This window comes from Thalassophryne amazonica, chromosome 12 (assembly GCF_902500255.1).
Source record: "Thalassophryne amazonica chromosome 12, fThaAma1.1, whole genome shotgun sequence".
In the NCBI taxonomy this organism is placed as follows: domain Eukaryota; kingdom Metazoa; phylum Chordata; class Actinopteri; order Batrachoidiformes; family Batrachoididae; genus Thalassophryne; species Thalassophryne amazonica.
Window position 1 is genome coordinate 81,362,278 of NC_047114.1, and position 18,757 is coordinate 81,381,034.

The 18,757-nt window shown below is 42.0% G+C and overlaps 1 protein-coding gene across 2 annotated transcripts in view; it reads left to right on the top strand.

Annotated features, from left to right (window-relative positions):
- Window positions 1-18,757, top strand: part of yes1 (YES proto-oncogene 1, Src family tyrosine kinase) — a 65,944-nt gene that overhangs the window by 33,423 nt on the left and 13,764 nt on the right. The window contains exons 2-6 of one of the 2 annotated variants that reach the window (XM_034183194.1): window positions 11,635-11,925; window positions 13,842-13,941; window positions 14,484-14,582; window positions 16,804-16,907; window positions 17,165-17,314. In XM_034183194.1, coding sequence (XP_034039085.1) covers window positions 11,646-11,925; window positions 13,842-13,941; window positions 14,484-14,582; window positions 16,804-16,907; window positions 17,165-17,314 — 733 coding nt within the window. In that variant the 5' untranslated portion in view covers window positions 11,635-11,645. The remainder of the gene's footprint in view (window positions 1-11,634; window positions 11,926-13,841; window positions 13,942-14,483; window positions 14,583-16,803; window positions 16,908-17,164; window positions 17,315-18,757) is intronic. The other variant, XM_034183193.1, reaches the window with a different exon arrangement.

An 18,757-nucleotide genomic window follows, 5' to 3' on the forward strand; every position in this document is an offset into this window, starting at 1 on the left:
GACATGCATTAGCAAGGCTTTTATGTCACCTAAAGACAAGGTTACCCCTGCAGTGCCTTCTTCTAAGGCAGTTATCCATCTCCCAGCTCCTTGGGTGATGTCTGGCAGTCTGTTGGCCAGCCCCACCATGTCTGTCCAGCTCCATGGGGTATACACATGATGACCATTTCTAACCACCAATGGGCATATGAGGTCTTCGTCCTCCTTTTCTTCTGTGCGGACTCCATACTGTCTTCCAGATCGAGTGCGACTGACTGGTTCCAGGCAGTCCATCCAGTCGGTTATATTCTGTTCTAAAGCCGCTATGTCTTTGGCTACACATTGTTGTCTTTGCCTGAGTCGGGCCTCTTTTGCAGTCTCAATGATGATCTCACCAGAAATTTTTCGGGTGGGTGGCTCTATAATGTGATTCCCTTGATTGGGCGTCGATTGTTGTAATATTCTTCTTTCCTCGGCGTCCCTATGTCTTTGTATTCTTTCCTTCGCTAGCCGAAGTTGCTCAGCTAGTTCTTCATTATCTCTTCTGGCCAGATCCAGTGTGTCACAGAAGCTCTTGTGCCACTCTTCGGAGCCTCTATAGCCTGTGAAGGTCCAGTCGGCTGACTTATGGTGGGAGGGGACGGTTTTCAGTGGACCTCGATGTGCAGGCGGAGCCTTCAGGTCTCTCTCTTTATCCTCGTCTGCCTCCGTGTCACTGTTATTTGTGGCCCCCCCTGCTGGTCGTGGTGTGCGACCACTTACTTTCGGACTTGGAGACCTTGTATGATCCATTTGACAGACTGAGGACCTGTCTCCTTGTGGCTCTCGAGCTTTTAGTGTCAGTGTGAATTTGCCCTCCACATCCATGCCTTGGTCCTCTTCACGAGTTCCTAATACAAATTGTCCAGCTGTCTTCCCCATATCATGACGTTTATATGGGGGTGGCTCTGCTTCCCAGCTCGGTGCACTGGCTTTAGTCTCTTTGGATCTTTCCTCTGTCATTTTTTCTCTTTTCTGCTGTAGCCTCTGTGCTTCCTGCTTGAACAAGGCCAAAACTTCTTTTTCTTCAGTGCGTTTTTTGTTGTTTTTTACGTTCTTCTGCTGATCTTTAATTTCTTTTTTCTGTATTTCTACCGCAACTGCTTCACACATCACCGGATCAAATGATCCCACCAAAGGCCATTGCCTGCCCCCATGTGACCTTTTGTGCCACTTTCTCATACATTGGTTGGCCTTAGTGCGTTTTCCTGGATATTTTCTTAGTACTAAGTCTAGCGGGGTACTTTCCCGACCTTGACCTTGAGAGTTACCCATGTAACCCTGACAAACGCTATGTGAGGTGTTTCTATGGTGTTCTGGTAGTCCCTCAGGGGCTGTCCTGATCCAGACCAATAACTTGCTGGCTGTAACACCTGTTTTGTATTTTAAACCCTTAAAAGGATTAAATTTCCAACTGCTATGCCCGTCTTCTTTTTCTTTAACTAAATATGAAAATTTACCTGTTTCCCACCGAACCTTCCTTGGGACCACAGTCAGAGTCAACCTAGGAAACAGTTCTTCACCTGGATCGGTTGGTAGTGTTACTAAATGATTTAATGGTATGCTAAGTTCTTTATTAGGGTCAGCACAAAGCAGCTCCAGCCACGGGGTTAAACCCTGATGCCACAGACGTCTTATCAGCAGCTCCCAATTAATTAGAGGGAATTGTTCTTTATTTTGCTTCAGATTGATTACCTTAGTAATCTGCCATAATTTCTGATTGATCTCTTGTTCGTCCTGCCAATGTTCTGCTCCTACCCTGTCAAAATAGGTCCTTTCCAGCCAAAAATGTGTCCTGATTCCCTGGGTTTCGATGTCTCCGTCAGTCAAGTAATGTTCTGGGAGTATTATTTCATCATCACTTAAGTCTCCCATCAATGACTGTCCCAAGCATTGATCAGTCTGTCAGCTTTTTCACTATAATCTAAGCTTTATCTCTTTTGATTTATAACCAACTTTATTTATTTAATCCTCTTACAACCCTAACACCTCCTAATGTCTTTGCTCCCGACTTTCTATTTCCCTTCTAATTTAATTTTTTTTTTTTTTTTTTTTTACTTTCTGCTTCTCGTCTTTTTCTGCTATGTTTGTTTATTAGTTTTCTCTCTTTGAAATAATATCTTCCTTCTCTGTATTTACATAGCACTCTTCTCCTGTCTTTTTCTTCACTGTCTGTTTCACACTTTCCTCTCTGCCTGTCATGCACCTCCCAAGTCCTCCTGTTGGGTCTAAATACCTCCCCCTCGTACTCTTTCACATTAATCTTGTATGTCAGCCAGCCTGCAAGTTCTCACAGCTTTACACAGATTACTCTCCACTCTCCCACACACCAATCTTCAAAAGCTTTATACACAAAAATTATTAAAAACAACTTTCTATATATCTCTATCTAGACTTCTGCCACTTTTCACTCCGCGGCTTTAAACAACCTTTTTATTCACTTAACACCAATGTGTTCTGTTTAAGCATGTATCTCTTCTTCACGTTAGACAGCTTCTCCGGCGCTGTCAGCAACTTCATATATTACTTTTTTCAAGCCCTCTTTGAGCGTACAATATTTCATTTACTTCTACGCCTTACCGCGCCTCGCGTGCGTATCCTGTGCTTAATATATTATTTTCCACCAGCTCCTTTCTGAGCATACAATATTTCATTTACTTCTACGCCTTACCGCGCCTCGCGTGCGTATCCTGTGCTTAATATATTATTTTCACAAGCTCCTTTCTGAGCATACAATATTTCATTTATTTCTACGCCTTACCGCGCCTCGCGTGCGTATCCTGTGCCTTTCTGCACTTTCTTCTGCCTTTTTTTTTTTTTCACTTACTGAGCTCCTTGTGAGCTTAATGTGCCTTTGCACTGAAAATATTCTCTTTTTCTTTTCTTATAAAAAAAACTCATATTACTGTGTACTTAATTACTTATTCTTCTCCCACGCCCCACAAGCGTGTATTTGGTGCCTTACTGCACTATTTTCTGCTTCATTAATTCTCATGTATTCTGCACTAACTCTCTATTTATTTTATTATTTTTTTATAGTTTTTCTCTTTTCTTAAAAAATGACGTCCTTTATTGAGCTCTTTTACTTACTGTCAGCTGTGCTTCTTTGCACTTTTCTCTTTAAATCTCTTTATCACGTACGGTATTTCTACTGCGCCCCCTCAGGCGCTTATCTTGTGCTTTCTCTGCACGTATTCTCTTGTTAAACTCTTTTTTCTCACTTATTTCACTTCAGTCTCTGTTAAACTCTTTAAATAACCTTGTATTACCTTGTATCTATTTGTCAGTATACTCCCCTAAATTAACCCCTACAGCGCATGCTATCAGCCGGCACGTTAGTAACGAATTTCAACACCAATTATTCCCCAAGCATCCAGGTTAGTTCTCCACGCACTCTTTCCGCACCAGAGTTCATGAACATTCCTGACCTTTCACTCACATAGACATTCTTTTTCCCGGGAACACACACACCTTCTGAGCATTTTATCTACAAGGCCTGATAATTTTCAATCTTATCTTTTTTTAGTCTCTTATCAATTTTCTTAGTCCAGGTTCTTTTGGGTAAGAGGCAATTAAAAAATATCACCTGTCAACTTGGGCGGAAATCCCGACTCACTCCTCCAGATCGTGCAGAAATTATAAAAGGTTTCTGCTTACCTTTTAGTCGTGATCACTGTTATTTACGGTCTGGAGGGATGAGCTGGACTGCCCCAGGCTGCCGGAATGCCCCTGGACCCTCCTGAAGCTGGCTCGCCAAGTTCTGTCGCGGCTCGTCTTTTTGGTCTTCTCAGGATGTCGTCTTTTAGATAACACAAACTAATTGCAAGTGATATGCTAGAAAGAGGACACAACACTTTAGAATAATTCAGCCTTAAGCAAGATAAAATGCACAGAGTTTTTAAGTTTATTCAAGCCTTCGACACAAAGCTTAGACAAACTGAGTCCTCTAGAGAGACTGAATATGACAACCGCGCTCGTCTATTTATTGGAGACCCGCGGGCATCGCTCCTCCTTCGACTTTTTTATTTATTTCATTCCCAAGACATGGTTTTCTATTGGAAGCGTCCTCTAGTGAACCCTAAGCAGGTGTTAGGCCATTATTTCAATGTGACAAATGCTCCCATTAAAACATGAAGGATTTACAACTGATTTTTTTTAAAGACCTTCAGCCACAGGTGCAGCTGGCCTGAGGCCCCCTCCGCACGTGGCCTCAGCCACACGTGCAGCTGGCCTGAGGCCCCCGCACGTGGCCTGCGGGAAAGCACCTAAAAGGCCTTGGAAAGCCCCTGACAGACTAAATGACTAATAGAGCCCTTTTTTTGGGTTGAACACCTGCTAGTTCAACCAGAGGACATACAGTTCGGATCAGGACACTTGATAGTTCATCACAGTTCAAATATGGACCTAAAAATTCTTCTACATGCAGATGGAAAAGCGCTATATAAATGCAGTCCATTTACCATTTACTGCACATCGGGAGCAATAGGGGATCAAAGGCATTGCCCAAGGGCCCTTAGTGATTTTCCAGTCAGGTGGGGATTTGAACCCATGATCTTCTGGACTCAAGCCCAACACCTTAACCACTAGACCATCACCTCCCCTAAGTTTTACTGTTACAGTGCTGTCAACAGTTAAATATGAGGTCAAGAAAGAGGTCTTTATTTTATTTTTTATAAAACAAGTATTTATTTTCATTGAAGTCAAGAAAGGGTGACAATAAAGTGAGTTTTGGCAAAACAAGTATCATTGTCATGTTGAGGTGGCAGAGGGTTGTTGTCGGCAGCTGGGGAAGTAACTAAAAAAGTAAATAGTAATCTAACTTAGTTACTTTTACAATTGAGTAATCAGTAAAGTAACTAAGTTACTTTTTCAAGGAGTAATCAGTAATCAGTAATTGGATTACTTTTTCAAAGTAACTGTGGCAACACTGGACACCAGTGTTGTCAGTTGCTGCAATATATGCAGGACTCCAGTCAGAACTTGTCCAGATTTTGTATTCTTGCTCACCACCTCAATTACACACCCTTGCCTGCAGCTGGTTGGTAATCTTTGGGTTGACTCTGATATTCTTTATGGTTTAGATGGTTCTTTATTGAAACAAGATATGAAAAAAAATCTGGCAATAATATAAATGCTGTTGACTTGCAGCCCTGTTGTGACTGACTGTAAATCGACTGGTCTTGCTGCTTGGTGAGTGTTAGTTTGATGTGAAGTGACATCTTGTTCTTCTGATGCACACTCACTCATAAACATGTATAGGTCTCAGATATCAGTAAGGTCAGATGTGAAAGCAACAACTCACTAAAGGCCTCTTTGCTGCTCTCAAATCTGTCAGTTATAGCACGGTTACTCAGGAGAAGTCATAGGGCCATAGGCGATAGTCATGTCTAGTTTCTTCCTTGACAGCTTCTCATTCTATTGTTGGGAACTGAAGTCATATGAGGTCTTTTGTTACCTTGTATTTTGGCTTTTGGATGACAAAGCAATATAACACCCACAAAAAAAAAAAAAAACACTCCAGGCAATGAACAAATGCAGGTTTTATTTCTGTTTTTTTGTTTTTTGTTTTTTTGTCTGGATTTGTGAGACAAGTTTATGATTTTATGGTAATCAAATATGAAAACCCCCTTCATCTCATCTGTTATGTGTTGAGATTTAAAATCTTGTTTTGTGTTTATGCCCACTGTTGCAGAATGATTTCCATCCATCCATTTTCTTCCGCTTTATCCGGGGTCGGGTCGCAGGAGCAGCAGCTCATGCAAAGCCGCCCAGACCTCCTGATCCACACACACCTCCCCCAGCTCCTCCGGGGGAACCCCAAGGCATTCCCAAGCCAGCCGAGAGATGTAGTCCCTCCAGCGTGTCCTGGGTCCTCCCCGGGGCCTCCTTCCAATGGGACGCGTCCAGGGGGCATCCGGAAAAGATGCCCGAGCCACCTCAACTGACTCCTTTGGACGTGGAGGAGCAGCGGCTCGACTCCGAGCTCCTCCCAAGTGACCGAGCTCCTCACCCTATCTCTAAGGGAGCGCCCAGCCACCCTGCGGAGGAAACTCATCTCGGCCGCTTGTACTCGCAATCTCGTTCTTTCGGTCATGAGCCAAATCTCATGACCATAGGTGAGGATCGGAATGTAGATCGATCTGTAAATCGAGGGCTTTGCCCCCCTACTCAGCTCTCTCTTCACCACGACAGTCCGATACAGCGACCGCATCACTGCAGATGCTGCACCGATCCGTCTGTCGATCTCACGCTCCATCCGTCCCTCACTCGTGAACAAGACCCCGAGATACTTAAAGTTCTCCACTTGAGGCAAGGACACTCCACCAACCTGAAGAGGGAAAAGCACCTTTTTCCGGTCGAGAACCATGGCTTCGGATTTGGAGGTGCTGATTTTCATCCCGGACGCTTCACACTCGGCTGCAAACCACCCCAGTGCACGCTGAAGGTCCTGATTTGACGAAGCCAACAGAACCACATCGTCCGCAAACAGCAGAGACGAGATTCTGTGGTTCCTAAACCAGACCCCCTCTACACCCTGGCTGCGCCCAGAAATTCTGTCCATAAAAATAATGAACAGAACCAGTGACAAAGGGCAGCCCTGGCGGAGGCCAACGTGCACTGGAAACAGGTTTGTCTTACTACCAGCAATGCGAACCAAGCACGTGCTGCGGTTGTACAGGGACCGGATAGCCCTTAGCAAAGGACCGCGGACCCAGTACTCCCGGAGCACCCCCCACAGGGTGCCCAGAGGGACATGGTCGAACGCCTTCTCCAGATCCACAAAACACATGTGGACTGGTTGGGCGAACTCCCATGAACCCTTGAGCACCCGATGGAGCTTGTAGAGTTGGTCCAGTGTGCCGCAACCAGGACGAAAACCACACTGCTCCTCCTGAATCCGAGGTTCGACCATTGGTCGAATTCTCCTCTCCAGTACTCTGGAATAGACCTTACCGGGGAGACTGAGGAGTGTGATCCCCCTATAGTTGGAACACACCCTCCTGTCCCTCTTCTTAAACAGAGGGACCACCACCCCGGTCTGCCAATCCAGAGGCACTGTCCCTGATCACCATGCGATGTTGCAGATGCGTGTCAGCCAAGACAGACCCACAACATCCAGAGACTTAAGGTACTCAGGATGGACTTCATCCACCCCAGGAGCCTTGCCACCGAGGAGCTTTCTAACCACCTCGGTGACTTCGGCCCGGGTAATGGATGAGTCTGCCTCTGAGTCCCCAGTCTCTGCTTCCTCTTCGGAAGACGTGACAATGGGATTGAGGAGATCCTCGAAGTGTTCCTTCCACTGCCTGACAACATCCCCAGTCAGGGTCAACAGCTCCCCACCCGCACCATAAACAGTGTTGGTGGAGAGCTGCTTCCGCCTCCTGAGACGTCGGGCGGTTTGCCAGAATCTCTTCGAGGCCAACCGATAGTCCTCCTCCATGGCCTCCCCGAACATCTCCCAGACCCGAGTTTTTGCCTCTGCGACCGCACGGGCTGCGGCACACTTGGCCTGCCGGTACCTGTCAGCTGCCTCTGGGGTCCCACCTACCAACAAAGATAAGTAGGACTCCTTCTTCAGCTTGACTCCCTTACTTCCGGCGTCCACCACCGGGTTCGGGGATTGCCACCACGACAGGGACCAGAGACCTTGTGACCACAGCTACAAGCGGCCGCATTGACAATGGAGGTGGAGAACATGGTCCACTCGGACTCCATGTCTCCAACCTCCCCCGGGATCTGGGAGAAGCTCTCTTGGAGGTGGGAGTTGAAGACCTCGCTGACAGAGGGTTCCGCCAGTCATTCACAGCAGACCCTCACGATACGTTTGGGCCTGCCAGGTCTGACCGGCTTCCTCCCCTCCCAGCGGATCCAACTCACCACCAGGTGGTGATCAGTCGACAGCTCTGCCCCTCTCTTCACTCGTGTGTCTGAGACACATGGCCGAAGGTCAGATGATACGACTACAAAATTGATCATCGACCTCTGGCTCAGGGTGTCCTGGTGCCACTTGCATTTATGGACACCCTTGTGCTTGAACATGGTGTTCGTGATGGACAAACTGTGACTATCACAGAAGTCCAACAACTGAACACCACTTGGGTTCAGATCGGGGAGGCCGTGCTTCCCGATCACCCCCCTCCAGGTCTCACTGTCGCCGCCCACGTGGGTGTTGAAATCCCCCAGGAGAACAATGGAGTCCCCAGTCGGAGCGCTATCTAGTACCCCTCCCAGGGACTCCAAGAAGGTCGGGTACTCTGCACTGCCGCTCGGCCCGTAGGCTGAGACAACGGTGAGAGACCTGTCCCCAACCCGAACACATAGGGACGCGACCCTCTCGTTCACTGGAGTGAACTTCAACACATGGCGACTGAGCTGGGGAGCAACAAGCAATGCGACCCCAGCTCTCCTCCTCTCCCCGTGGGCAACCAGAGCCCAAGCTGTGCGTGGAGGTGAGCCCGACTATCTCTAGTCGGTATCTCTCAACCTCCCGCACAAGCTCAGGCATGGAGGAGCAGCGGCTCGACTCCGAGCTCCTCCCGAGTGACCGAGCTCCTCACCCTATCTCTAAGGGAGCGCCCAGCCACCCTGCGGAGGAAACTCATCTCGGCTGCTTGTACCCGCGATCTCGTTCTTTCGGTCATGAGCCAAATCTCATGACCATAGGTGAGGATCGGAACGTAGATCGATCGGTAAATCAAGAGCTTTGCCCCCCTACTCAGCTCTCTCTGCAAATCTTTGCCTTTTATTAAACTTTCCAAATATGTATTTGCACAACTTTGTTTTTTTCTTATGTGTGATTGTCGCTTTTGTAAGTCATGACATTTGCTGGGATAAACGTGAATTAATCAACTCTAAATTTTCAGGATAGGTTTCGGGCAAGTCCCACACTGAATCTTATTGATTTTTGGAAATACTGAAAACTGTTTTTCTGAACAAAAATTGCTTGTGAGAATAATATATGTTGTGTATACCCTGTCGTTCCCAAACATGGTGTGTATTCAGCATGTGTCGATCAAGGTTTTTGTTTTGTTTTGTGCTTTCTTGTTTCCTATCTCCCTTCAGGGACATGCTAAAATGAGCATCAGAGCTCACATCACCTCAGAGACATCTTTTACCCTCGGGCGGTTAGACTTTTGAACAGTGGCACTTGAATGTGGTTGCTGTGGATTATTTTATGCATGTTAATTAATGTGTTTTTTGGTGGTGTTGTTTTTTTGTTTGTGGTTTATGCCCTTGCTGTCTGTCCCCGGTCTTTATTAGTATCTAATGGTGTGTTCTCAGTTTTGCATTTATTCTAAAGTAATTCCAGTTTTGGTTAAATTTGTATTCTATGTTAGCTGTTTTTGGGTTGGTCCTTTAGTATTTTTAGTTCTGGTTTATTCTTAAAGAGTGACTCTGGTTTCAGTCTTGTTTCTATGTTTTATTGCGATTTAGGGTTATTTCTAAATGTCCTGCTTTGGATTTATTTTATTGGTTTGTCAGTTTCACACCACTTCCTGTTTTACTTTGAGACAGCCTTCTCTGTTCTTGATTGATTTGCTTTCTTCCTGTTGGCGCTCACACCTGAACTAATTCAGCCGTCAGTGGACCTGTGGTCAATTGTAATCACCTCCCAGTCTACTTAAACCCTGCTTTTCAGGGTTCTGGTTGCTGGAATGTCAGTTGTTTTTGCCATGGTATTAGTTTTTGTCTGTGTGTTTATCTGCACCAAGTCAGATCTTGTGGTTTAGACCAGCATTTTCTTTTGTGATCTCTGACCCAGTTGTTTGATTTTTGCATTTGTATTTTGAATAATTTGAGCACCTGTGTATAACCACCATGACCCAATCCCAGATAGGCAGTTGAAGATGAATGAGGAAGTGTGTGTACATTGTCGGCTTAGATTAAAGGACAACATTTGAACACATCCTGCTGGTTCTCTGAATTTGGGGTCACATCAGAACCCAACTGCAACATTTATTTTTTTATGTTTTTAGCTTGTCTTATTTTTACACATTTAGGTTTTATGGATTGGTTTTATTTTATTGTCGTATTTGTTATAGATTTCATGGACTTAGAGACCTGGGATAAAACACATTTCATTGTTATTTTAAATGCATATGATAATAAAGTTAAACTTTTGCCTCCAATTTTGGTCCAAGTCATTTAATATTGACTATCTGACAATATTGAGTCCAAGTCCAGTACTTGTGTTTTCCTGTAGTACACTTGCAGAGGACAGGTGCACTCTTAGCACATTAAAGTCAGTCCACTGTATATTAGGGGTGTTGCAATACATGTATTGAACCATACGGTACGCACACGACGATTCAGTGTAAAGAACTGTACACAGAATACACAGTATAAGTCTACAACAGACAATGAAGAGGCCTGCCTAATGTGCAAGGAGAAGTCATTTAGTCATTCATTCTCACTTTGGAAGCGAGACAAAGGAACACCTCCGTTTCGGTGTGTCAGAGGACAAGTTTGGACATGTCTATCTTGGCTTTCAATGCTTACCAGTCCAGTAAGTATCAGTGAAATTGTGGAGAGCTGGACATGTCCAAACTTGTCCTCTGACATGCGAAATGGAGGTGTTCCTTTGTTTACTTTGTCTTACTTTATTGACAGACCTCGTATTTAAGTATTTTTAAATACAAATACTTTAGTATTTGGCCCCATGTCTGATTATTGTAAAATTTCACAGATGCGATGGGTGCGAATAGCAACATTGTGTACGATTTTAAATCGGTACAGAGTGACATTTAATGAGATGTTGTCACTTGTGCAAAACACAAACTTAAAATGGGCAAAATATTCATTGCGTTCTGGTACGATGCATCACAAAAAACAAAACAAACACTTAACATGCATAAACATTTTATGAAAAATGAAAGTTTATATTTAGAGTTTGTCTCACAGTACTAAAGTGGCTCATGGCAGTTCACTGCTCCTGAGATTAGGAACTGTATGTAAAAACCAAACTTGTACTGAACCGTGATGTCTAAACACAAATATGAACCAAACTGTGTATTGTGACACCGCTACTGTATATGCTTAAAAATTAAACAGCATTGCAATGCATTCCAAAGAAAAAAATGCCTCCAGTCCAACCTGGTCCTTAATTTTTTTTTTTTTTAAGCAAAATAAAGTAAACAAATTAATTTTTATATGGCTCTTCTGCAGCACTAGTATTCACTTCCAAAAAAGAGAGTAATGTGATGCTTACCTCTGACCACTAGTTGACATTATTACTAGTTAAACGTGTGGTAACAGAATAGGTAGTAGAAGGTGAATGGTACAAAAGCCCCTGCTCTGTGTTCAGATTAAAGAGTGAAGAGAATTTCAAAAGGTAACATGATAATAGTTGAAGACACAGGAGCGACTATAGCTAATGGGAATGTCAACACCACTTGAAAGCATTTAAGCAGTACTTTAGACAAAATATTGAGGTTTTCCATGCACCATTGGATTGGGCGTTGTCTGCCTGGGTGAATGCTGTCCAGAGTCCATGTTGGTGGCAATATGTACCACCAGCCCATGCTCCCAGCCATGACTTGACAATCCACCAATGCATGCAACCAAACTGCAGTACCTTTTTAAGATGACTTCACCTCTTGCATATTTTCCCAGCAGGCTTGACAATGGGGTGTGTCAGGAGTAAAGAAGACAAGGCTCCGGCACTGAAGTACAGACCTGACAACTCAAATGCCACACCAGCCAATGCCCACGTGGGACATTATGGGCCAGAGCCCACCCTGATGGGACATTCACCAGCACTGAAGCCGCAAAACAGCTACAACAGCCACGCCACCACCATCACACCCTTTGGTGGTGCCTCTTCAGCCATAACACCCTTTGGCGGGGCCTCGACCTCCTTCAGCTCAGTGGCTGTAAGCAGTTCCTTCCCTGGTGTAATCACAGGTCAGTTTATGGAGGGGAATGACTAGACTTCATATCCTTGTGGGCTAAGTTTGATGAATGATACAGTTCCAGAAATATAATTTGCTATCTTAGCTGAATGAGTGGCATTGTAAGTCAGTAGATGAAACTGAGACTATGGCCCAAAGTGAAATATCACCATAAAAATAACACTTCATGACAAAAGTAATCAGTATTGTTTCCAATATGTAATACCATGTTATCTATTATTGCAATACCTTACTAATTACAATCTATATGTATGTTTCTAACACTAAAAATTATCTACTGTTTTCAAATCCTCAGCTACACAGCAGTTAAAAAAAATTGTCATTATTTACTGAACTATGTTAAAGTTGTTTGGGTTTTTTGATTGTTTTGGTCACACTAAAATGTGATTCACTGGCTTAAACCTTAATGATTGTTAATTAAACACAGCCACAAACCTAAACATATATAACTGTGTAAAACTATTTGATCCATTAAGTCTTTCATTGAGATTTTAACAGTCAAGGAGCAGACATTAAAATGAAAATTGTCTTGGATCCAGTAAGTTAAAGGAATATTATACAAAATCAATATTTATCTAGCTTTTACATTTCCATCTGGTTGTTTTTCACACACATTTTCTTGCTTTAAACATAACTTAGGCCTGTCCCAGCTTGTTTGATACATCTATGACGTATTTAACAGAAATACACCCCAAAAGCTCTAATCTTACTCCAAAAGATTAACTCCCCACCACCACCATCAAACACACTATTCCCAAATGAGAAAAGAAAACCCCGGTATACAAAGTGAAAATTGCTACATCACACAGCAACACCGTAGCTTCAGTAACAGTGACAATTTGAATATAACATAAGACGTCTTGAACCTAAAATATTCACTTGGGTGGATTTCCTCTCTCAACCAAGTTTTTGCAAGTCTCTGCATGAATTGGAATGAACAGAAACGAAGTCTGCCCCAGGTAACAAAAAGTGTTTGCAGAAACTTTAATTACTACACAAGGTCTATAAAATTGTGTTATAATTGATCTAAATATGTGCCAGTACATAAATAAAAGAAGCTACGATTTTTTTTTTTTTTTTTTTTACAAAACATGAAATAAATTGTGTGTGTGTGTATACACACTAATTTACAAAATAAACTACAGTACATACTTTTCTTTATCGATTATGTTTCACTTCAAAGTAATATTGTGTGGATCTTTGAAATGTAAGTTCTCAGGAACAGATCCTGTTGTGATTCAGCTTTTGAAAAGTGACGACAGAATATATAAACTGTTTGTTTATTTATATATATATATATAAAATGATTATTTTTTTAATTATATATATACCACAGAGCTGATTAGCCATTGTCTAGAAATGTACAGGGTGACCCTGAAAAACAGAACCCATAAAAAATTGTAATAAAAAAAAAAATTCTACAAAGTCCAGCAAATTTTACTTAAACTGCAGTCTGTGTACGATCATTCCCAAAGTTTTATTCATCTTGGTCGCTTTGCATAAAAATTATGCTCCAAATGGTATAATTTGTTGGCGAACTTGAGGAAGACAATTGTTCTATCCCTCTTCCTCAACATGTCTTGGTCTCCCAACCATGACCAAGCAACCAAGATAACTGAAACTTTTGGTAATGATCATACACAGACTGAACATTTGCTGGACCTTTGTAGGCTTTATTACAATGTTTATGGGTTCTGGGGGGGGGGGGGGGGGGGGGGGTTTGGGGTGGGGGGTCACCCTGTACTTTCTGGTCTGTTCTAATAAAATTTTTATTAATTTATTTTGTATGCTTTGTGGGATTAGGGTATGTCAGTAGGCATGCGCTTTAATTGTTGCTGCTCAGGTCTTGGCTTTAGCAAATTGTTGTTGCTATGTACACATCTGAGATGACGTTTGTCTCACCTTTAGGTGGCATAACATTCTTTGTCGCACTGTATGACTACGAAGCGAGGACATTAGATGATCTGTCATTCAAAAAAGGAGATCGCTTCCAGATTATCAACAACTCGTGAGTATATTTAGTCAGTATTGCTGTGTGGCTATGTGTGAACATCCTTGTGCTGCCAACATTCTGTGTGAGGTTGTGAGTGCATGTTTAATCCCTTGTATTCAGGGATTATATTAATGTTGAAATGTGTTTGGGTAAATGGCTTTCATTCATGGTCCATCTGTTTTACTGCTACACATCATTCCTCCGTCAAACACTAGCACAGTGGTGCTTCGTTTATATTAAATATGCCATGTTTTCTTAATTATTAACAGAATTGCACAACAAATACCTTTATTGCTGAACCATATGAAATCTTCAGTAGTTTCTTCAAAGCTATAGGAGAAATGTATTAACAACAGAGATTAAAAGTATTAGCTCTTGGTGCATTTTTTATTTACTGTTGGTTCTTTGATAATATAATGTCAAAAGATATGTATTTTGTAATCCTTGTGACAGAAAATTCCAAATCTACTATATTGTCAGTATCACAATCTTTGTCTTTTTAACATCTTTTGTAGTCAGATTCTATTTCTGTTTCTGCTTTTCTCTTCCCTTTTCAGGGAAGGCGATTGGTGGGAGGCACGCTCCATCAACACCGGACAAAAAGGTTACATCCCCAGTAACTACGTGGCCCCGGCCGACTCCATACAGGCTGAAGAGTAAGAAATCATGACTGTTTGTTGCCCTCTAGTTTGCATGGGCTTACTTTGTTTTTCTGGTTTCTTTCTTTGGACTAAATTCAGTTTTATTAATACACTTGATTTATATACTCTATCTTGTTTTATGGGGAAAGTGCTCATTAATACACATCCACAACATATAAATGGGCCAGTTTAGCCTAATAAGGTCATTTATGTTCGTTATCCCAAGCCATTCTAAAAAAGCAAGTCTTATACAGGCCCTAAGGTCCACTTGTGGTTGTGTTTATCACTGGATTCTGTAATGTAAAACAGATGAGAGTTTATGGTCCCCCAAGACAGGATGTTGTTTTTTGGTAGGTTAATTCCCCAGCCAAGGCCCGTACCCGTTTACAGCTGGCTACACTAGCATAATAAGTACAAATTGTCTTGTCTAAGGACACAAACAGGTAGAATAACCAGGAATCAAATGCTTGGTCTACGTGTTAACTCCTACTCACAAAACTAAAATCAACACAATAAAATGTTAAACAAACATGAGGTAAGATGAACCAAATATATAAAGATAGGCTACACATCTGTACAATACTTAAATAAAAAACATCAGTCTACCTCATAGATGTATTAAAAACATATATGGCAATAAGAAATCAGCCACCACCACCCCAAAAAACAACTTCCAGTTCCTTTTTGTTTTTACTTTTATTAGTAAAGCTTGTTGTTTTTTTTTTGTTTTGTTTTGTTTTGTTTTATTTTTGAACAAGTAACAAATGTTATAATTTTTGTGGTTGTGCCATAGCCATTTTTCACATATGGTAAGTGACATTGTGTCACACCTCCTAGAGTTTGTACAATGTTTGTGAGGTGCAGCTAGATAGACAGACAGATTTCCAGTTTCTGGTTATTATTTATTTAGGAAAACCATCATATCTACAGTGGAATTAAGTACTCCAAGTGAAGGAGTTCAAGTACCTCGGGGTTTTGTTCATGAGTGAAGCGACAATGGAGCATGAGATTGGCTGGGAAATCGGTGCAGCAGGGATGGTGTTGCATTCGCTCTACCATACTGTTGTGACAAAAAGGGAGCTGAGCCAAAAGGCAATTCAGTCTTCGTTCCTACTCTCTCCTATGGTCATGAGTGTTGGTTCATGACCAAAAGAACTAGATCCCAGGTACAAGCAACCAAAATGGGTTTTGTCAGGAGGGTGGCTGGTGTCTCCCTTCGAGATAAGGTGAGAAGCTCGGACATCTGTGAGGAGCTCGGAGTACAACCACTGCTCCTTCGTGTTGAAAGGAGCCAGCAGAGGTGGTTCGGGCATCTGGTGAGGATGTCCCCTTGGGGCCTCCCTAGGGAGGTGTTCCAGGCACATCCAGCTGGGAGGAGACCCCGGGGAAGACCCAGAACTAGGTGGAGAGATTATATCTCCACATTGGGCTGGGAATGCCTCTGTATCCCCCAGTCAGAGGTGGTTAATATGGCCCAGGAAAGGGAAGTTTGGGTGCCCTGCTGGAGCTGTTGCCCCACAACCCAGTCCCAGATAAGCAGTTGAAGATGAGATCAGTTAAGTGCCAAATTGTTACCATTAGAAGGATTTGCCAATGCAACACAAACTGTGCTGATTGTGGCCACAATTTGAATCGAAATGTGCCAAATGTCGAACTTGTCTAAAGTCTTAGAGAGGTGGCGTAGTGTGACAAGTTTCACCTTTAATAAGCAGTTTTTGTTTTGTGGTTTTTTTTAAGATATGGCATATCACACATACACGCTGAGTCTGGAAATTCCTAGACTTTTGGTGATGGAGGTTAAAAAGTAGTCATCATTATCTCTTCATGGGCGCTAACTTATTTTATGTCACAGGTATTACTCAGACCTGATTGATCTACATTAGTTGTTGTTTTAAGTCACAATTTAACATAAAGTTGATATCTGAAATATTACAGCATATATTTCTAAACAAGCCTTTACATAGTTAAGTGATTTCGAGTTACAGCCTTGTGTTATTTTTAAAGAAAGAATGCTCCCAATCCCATCCACGAGGCGAGGTGCACCAATTTAATATTCACTGTGCACGAGCTTCACTTGTTGTTTAATAAATATGGACAGTTGGCAAATTGCCTTGTAGTGTGTGATGAGTAATATTTGATTTTGCCATGTAAGATTTTGATTAAATGAGAAAGCATGACTGGAGTGCTGTATTCTTAGCTGCTTCTTTGCCTGTCTGACACTGACTATTTCTGACAGGTGGTACTTTGGTAAAATGGGCCGCAAAGATGCTGAACGTCTGCTGTTAGTTCCAGGGAACCAGAGAGGCACTTTTTTGGCACGAGAGAGCGAGACGACAAAAGGTAACAAGATTTATTCACCACAACCCAACGCTCTAGAGAACAATGTTTCAGTTTTAGTGGACATTGCAAAAGGTTTGTGTGAAGTCTGCTTTTAATGTACCCATTATATGCGTATGTTACAAAATCAAATGTACACCAGAGTGTTTTTTCTTGCATCATAATTTTTTCCAATCCTCTTATGAGAAAACAGTTTTAGATTTTTAGTATTACATTTTAATATGAAGAATAATCAAATATAATTTCTGGTGATTTCAAAGGCGCCTACTCTCTGTCTATCCGGGACTGGGATGAGGTAAAAGGAGACAACGTCAAGCACTACAAAATCCGTAAACTGGATAACGGTGGTTATTACATCACTACGCGAGCTCAGTTTGAGACGCTACAGAAGCTGGTGAAACACTACACAGGTATGACCCCATATCTTAAATTGTTGTTTACAACTGACCAGGTGTTACAGCTGGAAGCAAGTTAGTGATTTTTTTTTTTTTTTTTCGATTTGTGAAACATGGTAGAAGCTGAAACTTTTTTGCCAGACAAACATTGTCAAGTTTGTAGTAGATATTTAAATGTACAGTTATATATATTTGCAATACAAATACACTCTTATTTTATCTTATGCTGCAGCATATTTTTCGGTAACATCTTTTTCAAAGGCATTCATTCTGTGCTAATGCTGTGAGCTGTGTTTTTATTAACATGGTTTTAGTAATTGTGACAACATCCACAAAAACCATGTGACACTTAAGTGAAGAGGCTTAAATATAAAGCATGTTTTCATAAAATACCATTAATCCTGGTGTAATCTGCTGAGTATTGATAAATAGGCAGCTGGTGTACACTGTCACAGGAAGTGTTTGCTATTCAATTTGAGAATTCTTTTCAGATCATGCGTTTTTCCCGCCCAGTTTTGTATTACATAATTCATGTCATTCACTGAAGTGGTGTTTGTTAAATTCTTACGTCTTACTACTTCAAACTGAATAATGACTTAACCTGTATCTTTGCACAGTTTAAAAGTCAACAATCACAAACATGTCCAGTTGTTGAGTGGAAGAGACTGTTCAACTCTAAGACCTTAAATATGACATTTCACAAAACAGGTCTTACATGTGTTGTAATAATAATGGTAGTTCTCAAAGCAAAACAACGTCTAGCAAGTTGTATCTCATGAAGTTTGTACAGTATTTTCCAGACAAAGAACTCAAGGATAAACTGCTTGTTATTGCCACTGAACAGATGAAAATGTCAATGCAGAGACAAGCATGTGCATGTTTACCTCACAAAATGTCAGTATACTTTTTAAAACATTTATACCGTTAGTCTTGTCTTAGCCTAGCCATCCTCCTGGTTGCCGTTCCGGCTGTCCCACAAAGGACATACAAGTCCAGTACAGAGTAATATGAAGGTTATCCCTTGTTGTTATTCAAGAACATATGAAGGTTATTTCCTATCTTATACCATGGTCGGTGAGAATTCCATGTCAAACTGGCGTGCATTATTTTTGTGTATACGCACACGTAGTTCCACGAGTTAAGTCACTGTAATATCACTCTGCTCTGGTCATCACCATAGCAACGTGCAAATCAGTTGGCGGAGATCAGCTGTGTTTTGACAGGTGAATGACAGAAACACAATAAAATATGGATTTCCAAGTGAATTTTAATATTTTTGGCCAAAATAAAACATTTGAGGAATGGGAAGAGGAGGAGAGCAAACGAGAAGAACAGCAACAGCATAAAGATTTAACATCGGACGAACTGGACAAGATTGAAGACGGGAAAGAAGACGAGAATGGTTACCAAGGATGAAAATATCTTGAGACTGGCATAAAATAGTCCCAAATACTTATG